This window comes from Archocentrus centrarchus, chromosome 23 (assembly GCF_007364275.1).
Source record: "Archocentrus centrarchus isolate MPI-CPG fArcCen1 chromosome 23, fArcCen1, whole genome shotgun sequence".
Classification (NCBI taxonomy): Eukaryota; Metazoa; Chordata; class Actinopteri; order Cichliformes; family Cichlidae; genus Archocentrus; species Archocentrus centrarchus.
The window spans coordinates 15,624,233-15,636,433 of NC_044368.1; the positions used below are offsets into that span (position 1 = coordinate 15,624,233).

General features: G+C 39.7%; 1 protein-coding gene across 2 annotated transcripts in view; it reads left to right on the plus strand.

Moving 5' to 3' along the window:
• dock4b (dedicator of cytokinesis 4b) overlaps window positions 1–12,201 on the plus strand; it is a 130,916-nt gene that overhangs the window by 96,609 nt on the left and 22,106 nt on the right. Inside the window, exons 32-42 of one of the 2 annotated variants that reach the window (XM_030720153.1) lie at window positions 429–514; window positions 1,874–1,900; window positions 2,302–2,397; window positions 2,486–2,546; window positions 2,943–3,036; window positions 4,034–4,182; window positions 5,560–5,646; window positions 5,792–5,896; window positions 6,180–6,321; window positions 8,923–9,089; window positions 11,361–11,447. In XM_030720153.1, the coding sequence (XP_030576013.1) occupies window positions 429–514; window positions 1,874–1,900; window positions 2,302–2,397; window positions 2,486–2,546; window positions 2,943–3,036; window positions 4,034–4,182; window positions 5,560–5,646; window positions 5,792–5,896; window positions 6,180–6,321; window positions 8,923–9,089; window positions 11,361–11,447 (1,101 nt within the window). The remainder of the gene's footprint in view (window positions 1–428; window positions 515–1,873; window positions 1,901–2,301; window positions 2,398–2,485; window positions 2,547–2,942; window positions 3,037–4,033; window positions 4,183–5,559; window positions 5,647–5,791; window positions 5,897–6,179; window positions 6,322–8,922; window positions 9,090–11,360; window positions 11,448–12,201) is intronic. The other variant, XM_030720154.1, reaches the window with a different exon arrangement.

Sequence of the window (12,201 nt, forward strand, 5' to 3'; positions counted from 1 at the left end):
AGACTTTGGGAACAATGTCCTTTTGGAAAAATGAGACCGAAGTGGAGATCTTTGGCCATAATGCACAGCACCACTTTTGATGACTGCATACCAGCACAAACACCTCATACCAATTCTTAAGCATGGTGGTGGACGGTCACAAGCACAGTAGCAAATCTACAACATTTTTTTAACCCACCTGTGCATTTATTGGTTGATATCATTGAGCCTACTTAATCATTAAATGCTTTTGAGACATCTTTGAGAGTCAGAGGAGTCGCCCCCTGCTGCAAAGAATGCAGGTTTAAGGCAATTCTGCATTCTCATTCAGACAACTATGCCTATTTTTTTGACGCAACACACTTTAGGATTATAGTGTGTGTTCTTCTTTGTCGTTTCAGCGTTGTTCAAACTGTAAGCCTCTGAGTTCCAAATGCTTTTCCTCACAGGTGGAGGCCAAGCTGATTGACAAGCTGGACAGCCTGATGTCTGAGGGCAAAGGAGATGAGACGTACAGGGAGCTCTTCAACAGCATGTGAGTTGGTGAAAGAATCGGAAAATGTTGCAAAATCAGATAAAAAAAAAAAAAAATTGCTTTCCTGAAAGACTTTTCAAGGAAAAGCCTCACCAGGCACAGTAAAATCACAAACCTAACAATAAACAGTAAAATTCCCAGCAAGGACCTTCTTGAAACTACATTAAGGCTAGTTCAGGATACCAGGACACTTCCAGTGAAAATAGCTGTTTATGGGGGTCTAATTACCTAAATGATGCAACCCACACAAGGCTTCATCAGGTAAATTATCTGCGTGGACTGCAAACTGCAGGTCGTTTGCCTCACTAAATGGCCGTTTTATCTGGAAGTGGATGCGACTAAGTATTCTGCTTTTGAGAATTAGCCTTTAACCCTGAAAACCCAGAGCACAGATGGCAGCGTTATAGCTCTAAAAAGGCCCCTTATGCTTCAATAAAGAAAGCCATTAAATGGGTCAGGTTGCTTTATAATACAGACAGTGAAGCTGCAGGTTTACTTTCAAATTCACAAATGTGGCATTAAAAAAAAAAAAAAAAACAGACAAAGGGTAGTTTTGTATTTGAAATTGCTTATATCAAGCATATTTATTAGGTAAAGGGAGGTAAGTGATGAGCATTTGATCATCTTCATCTTCACTCACACCTCCTCTTCAGCCAGCTCCTTCTGTGTGTCCTTGAGTTTCCAAGTTTGTGCTCCTGCATGCTTAGTGTTTGCACACGCTTTTACATATATATGTGTGTGTGTGTGAGTGTGTGTGCCCCTGTTTCTTTTCCGTTCATATTTTTATGTTGCTACTAGTATTTGAACTTTTGAAAGCAAAAATCTTGCATTTCAACTTAAAAACAAAACAAACTAAAACATTGTTTCATTAAATGAAGTCATATTTCTGATTCACTCTTCTGCTTTTTCACAGCTGTGAATCAAAGTGTGATCTTGATATGTATTTTATCAATATGGATCTGTTTCTATTATCCCTTTGTCTTCCATAGTCGGTCATTCTTTCTCCCACCATTTGTTTACATGAAACATTACAAACTATGAACCGTAATGCTGCTGCACTCTATTAAAGCTCAGTACTTCCAGTGTGCATTATATGCATTATAATGTAATTATGCATTAGTAATTAGTAATTGTTGACCTAGACAATAAGGTGCTGCTAAGGTGCTATTTTTATTTTTATTTTTAAATTAAATTAATTTCATATGATTTAAGCCTACTTTTATTTTTATTAGTTTGTTTTTTTTATTTATTTATTTAGTCTTCTTTCCTACTAACCCCACTAATCCCTAAGCTAACCTGTGTGAGTGTGTGCTAATATTATTATTAATTTATTCCGCCTATGCTTCCCGCCTGGAGTAGAATTCCTCTGTTTGGTCCGTACCCTAGGTAAGACACTCTCCTCTTTGTTCTCTCAGTGTCGTCTGTGTGAGGGGAAATGTGGAGCAATCCCAACAAAAATAAACAGCTTCAGAATTTTGGCTGATGTATGTTTGCCCTTAATTCTAAGAACCAGTTTTGGTGGCATAACAGTAAATAAGGTAATGTGAATATTTTTGAGCCACCTTTGTGTTTTCCTTAAACTCCTGTGGGCAGGCCAACAAGCATAGGTGACACCGGTGTGACTGTTATTAATTTTTGCGTCACCTCCTTTCCTTTCTTAGTTATTTCCTCCATCGCTGATCCTTTCCTATCAGTTTTTTTTCCCCACACCTTTGTTTTTTTAACCTCATGTCTCTTTTGGTCTTTACATCTTTGTCTTGTTCCATCTCTCTTCATTTGTCCTACAGCCTCCTGAAGAAGATTGAGAGAGAGACCTGGAGGGAGAGCGGGATCTCTCTGATCGCTACCGTCACTCGTTTAATGGAAAGACTCCTCGACTACAGGTGAGAGGATGCACAAATTTCAAAGACACAGATGCATGCCTGTTTGCTCTTTTTAGCCACGCCAAATTCTTAATGTTTTCTACTGCAGGGATTGTATGAAGTTAGGAGAAGTGGATGGCAAAAAAATTGGATGCACTGTCAGTTTACTGGTGAGTAGCGTGCACTGTGTCAGGTGGTTTGGGGTTTCCTACAAGGCATATATGTTACTTTTTTTTTTTTTTATTTCAAAATGATTAAAAAATAGAAACATAATTAATGTATGTTGCTTGAGAGTTGTTTATTTTGTGTTTTCTTATGTAACTACAGCAATGTAGTTACATAAGAAAACACACTATCTGAGTACCTCAGTGTGTAGGCTCGAAAGATCCCTGCAGATCAGCAGCAGAAATATATTTTTGCACCACTGCCACAGAAAAGTCTTTCACTTTTTAATGTGCTCATTTATTTGTTTATCTGAATTCCATTTCTAATGGTTATGGTCTTTCATTGTTAATGTTTATCTTCTTTATACTGTATGTTTTTTTCATTGAATCTGCTCCTGCCAGAATTTCTACAAAACAGAGTTGAACAAAGAGGAAATGTACATCCGCTACATTCACAAACTGTATGACCTTCACCTGAAAGCACAAAACTACACAGGTACGTCGAAAGGAATATAATGATTTTGTAGTACAATGTGGCTTAGTGTGGGTGTGGTGTAACGGGGCAGAAATAAGTCCTTACATAATTCCTGTCGTGAGGTCAGTAGGTTTGTTTTGTTTGTGGACAGGCTACGGTTAGCCAGCCTTTGCTGCTGCTGGTTTTGAGCTTTACTGATCTTTGTCGATTTAGCCAGCTACATTCTACAATATATAAGAAGATATTACATGAGCCATCGTGGTTTTTCACCCCCTTGCTCGTATAAAGTATCAAGAATATCATTTTAAAAAACTTAAATTGCTGACTTTGATTTAAAAGCATTTTTCCTCCTGGAAGTTCTGCTTCTACCACCATATTTGCTGCTGCAAAATTCTTCCGTAAATTACAATTCAAAATTATCTGCAAACTGAATCACAGTACTGAAAACTTCCCAGTTTAGTCTGCACTTACTGTCCTGTGTAACCTTAAAATAATAATATTAAAATTGTCATTTAATTTGTTAGTCTGACATGAATTAGGACATAACATGCAAGCTTTAAATGCTGAAGTACCACAATTGCAACTTTATTTGCATTTCCAGCATGAACGCACAACAGGTGAGAAGGGAAAAACAGCTGTTTGCAGGTGCATGGGGTTTCCATGGCATCATCTGTAAGCATCGCCAAGCTGCGGCACGTGAAAAACATGAAAAATCAGCTCGCTGCCTATCAGATTTAATTGCTTATTAATCAAAGGTGCGGGAATGCTGTTCCACATGGGTCCAGCCTATTTTGAGCCATGGTCAGAACACACACAGTACTTCTGTATGATGAGTTATTGGAAAGTCTAGTTTCACTGCCCTTTCGTGTTTTCATGTATTCTGAATGTACACACATGTTCCGCTTCAGCTTGTTCATCAGTGTTTGAGAGACTGAATCCTTCACAAGTTCTGATAACAAGGGGGGAAAAGCTGCTGCTTTTAGATTAATATGCCGTTTGTCTCTGTGTGTGCTCACAGAGGCGTCGTACACCCTGCTGTTGTATGATGAGTTATTGGAATGGTCAGACAGGCCGCTCAGAGAGTTCCTCAACTACCCCATGCAGAGCGAGTGGCAAAGGAAAGAGTATTTGCATCTCACTATCATCCAGAACTTTGACAGGGGGAAGGTAAGCTGGAAATCACCAGTTTTTCTCCACAGTGATCCATTTTAATTTATTTTTCAACAGAAACCGAATTTTTCTTCTTCCATTTTTATAGCACACTGCTAGGTAAAATAAATGAAAAAAGCTTGATTTTTAGGTTTTAGTTAGCAGGACAACTGGTTCCTTAAAACACTGCTAAGTGCCAGTGAGTGTACAGCGCCAGTGTAAAGCAACAGCATGTTCAATTTTATTCAGAGGAATTTCTGCCAAGCCAATACCCAGCAGCATGTCAGCTTCTCATATGTATTCAAAAACATTCTAATTTAAATGCATTCCTATTTCATACCTGGCAACAAAAAGGAGGAGCAGCCATTTTATTGATGCTTCTCTTAGAGTAAATATACGTTAGCCGTTAATACATAGACTTCAACATAATAAGCACTAACACTTTCATAAAACATTAACCAGGGTGGAAGATCAGAGAATTGCTTTTCCTGCTTGTTTAGTAGAAATGACATCATTCACATAAAACGAAATCCCATTTAAAGCTGAGAGCTAAAGCCTGTACAGAGACATTTCTACCCATTGTGAACTGTGACATTGACTTGAGGTGTCAACACCTCTTCAGCTTAATCAGGTGAATTGCTGGTGGCTATAATTAGAGCGGGATCCATATTGTCCCACAGTATTCTACGCCGCTCCTCTCAGGATGGTGATGATGGCCAGGCTGTCTGTTGAAGCATGATACGCGCCGACGGCACTGCTTTTAGCTAAAATAAAATCATCAGTACAAACTATGAGCGCAAACAGAGCTCAGCTGATTCAGGACGCAGCGTCATTTGGGAAACGGTTCCCAGGCTGTGTTTTGTTTTCGTCTCTCAGGAGCTGCTTCCTTTCATCCTCCCACTTCTCTTCTCTTCCAATTTTACCTCGTTATCCTAACTACCTTTGCTGTCGCTCTGCACTCTTGGGGAAGGGGGGGGGCAAAACAAAACTGCGCTCCTTGATGAGAAAAAAAAAAACCCTAAAAACAAATCTCAGTGGAATCGTTAAAAAAGGCCACCCCTCGTTACTCATGGTCCAATTTTCCGTCACATTCACGAGTTATGCCATCTGCCAGTGCTGCCAAACAGGGAGTGGAAGGCAGCAGGAAAGGAATGCTTTTCATTTAATTAGTGAGGTGGTTGGGTGCTGCATTTACCTGCATGGAGACGTTGTTTTCCACTACTGACGTTGTTGACTCGCCAGTGCCATCCAGTGGAGACCCATTGTGTGGGCACTGCAGAACAAATGAGTGTTAAGGAGGTTTCTGGTCAGTCTGTTACTGCTATGGCATCTTTCTTTTGAGACAGGACACGGTGAAGGTGACGGGGAGTAAGTGTGTGTTTTTTGTGTCCTCAGTGTTGGGAGAATGGCATCATCCTTTGCAGAGAGCTTGCTGACCAGTATGAGTCGTACTACGACTACAGGAACTTGAGTAAAATGAGGGTGAGTTGTTCCAGAAGCTGTTGGCACATTTTCTTGAGGATTCCTTATTTTACCAGATGATGACTGGGTCATTCAGAAAAATGCACAACATAACTAACTAATAAGGGACTGTTGGTTTACAAGCAGTACTGTCTTTGACTTTCAGATGATGGAAGCTTCTCTCTATGACAAGATCATGGACCAGCAAAGACTAGAACCTGAATTCTTCAGAGTCGGGTTCTATGGAAAGAAGTTTCCTTTCTTCTTACGGGTAAGTAAATCGCCAAATTCCCTCTTTGTCTTGCGTAGCAAGCTGAATAGAGAAATACTTTTACCCTCTTCAGAACATAAAACAGGGCTCCTGAAAGAATTAACTTTTCTTATATAAGACTCCTCTAGTGGAAGGTGACATTCAGCAACACTTATTCAGTGCCATTTAATGATGTAACAGGCCCTGTCCTTGGTGGAGTTTTCAGATGGTGCTGCAGTTTCAGTCTCCTCCCACTAGATGTCAAGCTAACCCCACGCTGCCTCTTTCCTAACTCTCACTGCAGAATAAGGAGTTTGTGTGCCGCGGCCATGACTACGAGAGGCTGGAGGCGTTCCAGCAGCGGATGCTCAACGAGTTCCCGCACGCCATCGCCATGCAGCACGTAAACCAGCCAGACCAGACCATATACCAGGCAGACGCACAGTGTATCCTTCGCTGTACATAGAGGCTTAAAATAAAATAGAAAAAAGTGGTCAGACATGCATCCACACTGAGCAGATACAGTTCAGTATGTGGAAATGTAAACTAACTGTATATGCATAGATATACATGCGTACTGTGCTGTCAGAGTGCTCAGCTAGCCTTGTGTATACATGTGCAAAATTGCCCGTAGGCGACATGAGGCCCATGCTATCGCACAAACACACCGTGTTACAATTTGCATGCAGTATACAAATATGTATTACAAATTTAATACAAATCACAATCGGACACACTAAGGTTTTGCATGTACTTAAACACAAAACCTAAGGGCCAATTCTTACTAGAGACCAGGGACAAATCAAATAACCTACTCACAAGCTCTCTTCAGTTCTCCTCATTCCCATGCAGTGTTCAAATTCACTCCTACGGTATGTGGGGCTTTTTAATTATTCACACCAGTGTATGGGACAACTGTTGGCCTAGATAGAAGAGGGAAGGAAATAGGCAGACTCAGTGACATAGTGACACAAAGACTGAAGAAAACAGCACTAAAAGAGAGCAGGGCTGAAGATAGAGAGACATGTTTACCAGCTGTGACAGTGAGGCTGGTGTTGTTTTCACCTTGTGAGTCTATGTGTGTGTATGTGTGTGTCATCCCAGCAAAATGTGGTCTTAGTGTAGCAGGAACAACCAGAGAAAGGTTTAAAGTATTTTGGTAGGTGTTTGTATGTCTTCCTGTCTGGAGGGTGTCAAGGTTTGTCAACGCAGTAGTGTTGCAACTGTGAAAGTTGTAGTTGTACAATCTTCCAGGTGTGTCTTAAAAAATGAAGACTGAGCAGCAGTGGATTGAATACCTGTCACGCTAGATCCCATGGGAAAATAGCCCAAGTTATGGTGTCCTTTTCATTTTTTTTTAATATGTTTACATGTAATGTGCTTCCCCCCACTCAAAATGACATTTGAATAAAGTAGCGCGTTGCTGTGTGTGCTGTTCTCACATTACGCCAATCAATAGTCTCTCTGATTGCTTGCCCATCTGTAAATCCTTGATATAAACACTCATGCATATGAATTCATGTGCCTTAGCTGTCCTCTCTCTCTCTGATATAGTTGTTCATCAGTGCAGGGGTTTCTCATAATAAAGGTGAGGCTGAGCATCGCGGAATTATATTCAATCACTTCTCATTCCTCTGTCTTTCTCCACTACTCAAGCTGTCAATTCTTACTGTATGTACTATATACTGCACAGTATTCTGAAAATACTGTGTGAAGTTTCTCGTGCTGGGAAAATGGGAAATAGCTGCAAAGGTGAAATAGTGAAACGTGCAAACATGCATGGAAATACAACATATAACTAAAGAAAAAACAGTTTATACAATTCTTGAAAGTCAATATTTGCTATCACCATCTTTATTCTTCAGCATAGCCTGAACAGTGTTAGTCAAGCTTTCCTGTCATTTCTTTAAGCAGTCTTCAGGAATAGTTCTCGAGGTTCCATGAAGGACATTCAAAGCTCTTCTTTGGATGTTTGCTACCTTTTTGTTCCGTTCTGGTGAGATGATCCCACTCTGCTTCGATAATGTTGAGGTCCGGATTCTGGGGAAGTCAGTTCATGACTGATAATGTTCCATTGTGTGTTTTTTTTTCTATCCAGGTGTGCTTTGACTGCATTGGCAGTGTGTTTGGAATCATTGTCATGCTGAAAAATGAAGCTGCTGTCAATCAGATGTTTTCCAGCTGGTACTGCATGGTGGATCAAAATCTGACCATGCTTTTCTGCCTTGATAATTCCTTCAACTTTTAAAAGATCCCCAACACCAATGGCTGACATGCAGCCCTAAACTATGACAGAGCCTCCATCATGTTTTATAGATTGCTGTAGGCCCCTCACTGACCTCATCCATACATATTATCCATGCTTTGAACCATATTTTGATGTGCACTATGCATTACAGCCCGACAGATACAGGACTTTTAAGCCCAATACCAATATCTGGTGATAGTGTAGTTATTTAGGAGTTCATACTAAGATCATTTGACGATGCAATTTAAAAATAAACTTGCTTTATAGTTACAAATCATAGATTACTTGTTTACTCTGTTTGGATCAGCTGCTGTGTTTCAAACACATTGCAAACAGGGGAGATGCAGAGTGCCCTCTGGTGGACAAACATCAACACTCATAAAATAGTTGAAGGGTGTTTCTCCTGTCTCTTCTTTACTTTTTAAATTTTCATTCATCGGCAGTCACAAGTGCGAATACAGATGTATCGGCAAATGGCTAATATCACCTGGCTGATACACTGGTTGGGTGCTAGAATACATTAGTGGGTATTGTTTTTCTTCTCTAGCAGGACATTGTGTCTGTGTCAGCAAACATGTGGCCAATATCTTGATTAAAGATACACATAAGCATATTAAAGGAGTGACATACTGTACTTGCACACACAGCTACACCCCGTGTGTGCCTTTGTCATCTTTGTGTGAGCATATCTTAAAATTCCCATATGCTTCCAGGTCATTGAAGATTTATTTCATTTCAGTCTGCAGTGCTTTCCCTTGTCGCTCTCTCTTGCACTTTCCTTAACTTCCGGTGCTTTCAGACCTGCAGATCTATGCTGTAACTCCCATCCCCGACAGTCAGGATGTGCTGCAGAGAGATGGAGTGCCTGACAACATCAAAAGCTTCTACAAGTTTAATCACATCTGGAGGTTCAGATATGACCGGCCCTTTCACAAGGGCACCAAAGACAAGGAGAATGAATTTAAGGTAAAGGAAATTTCTCTGCATTTATCTAATTCTATCTTCTCTTCAAGTGGGGGAAAAAAAAATAGAGGCCTGAATCTGGAGTCATTGCAAAACGTTATGTGCTATAAAAACAAGTTTTTTTCATCCATTTATGACATTAACATTTTCACGGATATAAAACAGCTTCATTTACTTCCTTTTCTGCACTGTTCATCCATCATGGGCCATGCAGGGAATGATAGTTTGGACCAGTGCTCAGGTATTACTCTGTGTATAGTGCATGTTTTATTCATTGTGACTCTGGTATCAGTAATTATACACAGGAACTCGGGTACTAGTCAGAGCCGTGTACTGCTTGGTGCAAATGAAGTCTGTACAGCGTGATTCAGTTTCACACAGTCACGCAGCTGCACACACTCTAAACAGATACACACACCCGACACACAGACGAAGATATTATTCTCATAAATATTCTGCATTAATGCACACGCTTCATGCAGCCTTCTCATCTCACTTCCATCAAGGCTATTTGGCCAAATTTAATCATGATATCACATTTCCATCAGACTGGATATTTCTGGTCCTTAGATGGGAATAATATCTACGATAAACTTTCACATAGTGGCAGCAGTAAGCCACAGTCAGGATATGGTAATATACTAAAGTAGGAAAGAAAGATTAAAAAAAAAAAAACTTTCTATCTGCATGACAGAAATTACTTTTTTATGTGAGATTCTCCTTTCAACTTCCTGCCTATAAACTGCAGTAGGGTTTTTTTTTTGGGGGGGGGGGTGGTATTTTTTCCCTTTTTTCCCCTCAAGACCTGTTCAGGAGGGGTTCTTGGCCTTAAAAAGCATAAAATCAATAAAGGGCAGCAGTGTTGTGTAGTGAGTCGGAAGACCTTTCTTCAGCCTGTGGACACTGGATCAATAGTGCACGTCAGTGCTCATCTGCTCTGCCAGAGTGTCCTTGAGCAAGATACTGGTTCTAAATAAATGAAGTTATACTGTGTTAGCATCTTGATCATTGGAAAGCCTTTAGAAGGACCAGCTGAAAAAAAAGCCCCTAAAGCTGTCAAAAAGATAAAAAAAAATAATAATAAAATAAAATAAAGATGTGGGGGTTAAGGTAACTTACATCTGCACATTCTTTGGCTTAAAAGTAAAAATACACAAATGATACTGCTATTCACATACCCATTAGTTTATAATCTTATTATTCTAATTAGGACTGAAAAGCAATTGCCTCTAAAGCTAACAGACTATTATGACCCCTACACATCAAAGTGTCATTGCGATCAAGTTAGAACACCGTTATTAGCAGTTAGCATAGAGTCACTGTGTTAGTGAGGTTGCAGTTCACCATGCTAGCAGTTTTTGGAAACTATCATGGCTAGTTGTTCTTGTTAAGTACTCAGAAGGCTGTAGACCTTTATAAGGAAGGCAGTTTTTAATACTAAGGTCAAAGCTCCACTGCACAGTTTTCCAGAACAGCTAGGCATGGCTGTAGGCTCTTACCCATTCTAGTAGTTCCATTAAACTACTCGCACAGGTGTGGATTCCTAGTTTATTATCATAAAAACACTAGTTGTCAAATAAAGACACACTGCTCACTGGGCTTTTATCTTTGTTTTGTTAATCTGTTTTAACACGAGTTAATTTTAAAGCACATGAGTATTTAATGACAAGTTTGAGAGTGTCTTTCACAAGTTCCTAGTGACAAATGTGAATTCTTTAAATGATTATTTTTGTCCGATGACCAGTTGAAATTGCATAAAACAAAAACAACCAATCCTCACATTTGAGAAGTTGCATGTACTTTATGATAAAAGTAAATACACAGTACACATCACCCCTAAAAATTTACAGTTTACCATCCATCTTTCTTAACAAATAAACACAACACTTTCTTAACAAGTAAACACTGTTGTGAGTGCTTCACTATACTGTGAATCTATTATGTTTATAGCCTGCTGTTAATATTCTAAGTTCCGTAGTTTACGTGCTGTCGTAATGACCTTGTGAGAGGTTGGCAGTTTGACAAGCATGCTGGCTGACAGCATAATAAGTGTCAGAGATAAGATCAGACATATGGCATTATATCTGACCAATGAGTAAATTTTATTTTATTTTTTTGGCAGTAGGTGTTCGTATATTTTCCTTTAACTATGGATCAGTAATCCAATCCTGAGCAGTTTGCCAGAGATAGAGGGCATGTGTACAGCGGGCCTAAGTAGTTATGGATGTTTTTGTATGTTTAGCAATCAGCTAATGCTCATGGATGTATTTGCAGAGTCTGTGGGTAGAGAGGACAACCCTGACTCTGATCCAGAGTCTTCCAGGCATCTCCCGCTGGTTTGAAGTCGAAAAGAGAGAGCTGGTGAGTGTGACAACGCCTGATGAAATAACCGTGAAGGCATAAACGCAACACACATCTCACACAAGGGACACAGTGATACTTTTTTCTTTCGTATTTTGCAGATTGCAATTTAGAGCAATGACAGCCAATACACAAGTATTGATCCAAGTCATTAGACTGCAGAACAATAATGACCTCGGTCATAGGTTTGGGGCTATTGGATGTTTCCACCATTGGTTTGATCAGATGTCACCCTTAAAGCCAAACTGCTTTGCTTTGATTGCCGACATGTCAAATTTTTAGAATAGATTTTTGTATTGGGAATTTTTTCCCGAGAGACATTTTCCTATCATATTTGACATGAGACAATTTGCTACACTGTTACACATAAATCTTTTGTCTCAGAGCTTCTCATTCAGATTTCTAAGGGTCATTTTTCCATGGATTTCTAAATGTTGCTTTGTCCAGTGTATGCCAAACATAACACAGTGTCTCTGGTGATGGTCTAAGCGCATATTCTTTAGTTCACAGCTGCTGAGCAGGGTGTGAAATTGTGGGTTGTAAAGCCAGTGTTACCCTATGATGACTGTGCAGTGCAGTAGAATTTAAAATGCAGAATTGGCAAAAGCTCAATTAGCTAAAGGATTAAGCTTTGTGTGAGAGAAAAGAGAGAGAAAAAGAAGTGCAGGATGAAGGGAAGAATATTTCTCTGTGCATTCATGAGTATCTGCTAAAGTGACTATAAATTAATGTCTATGTTAAAAAACATTACTTA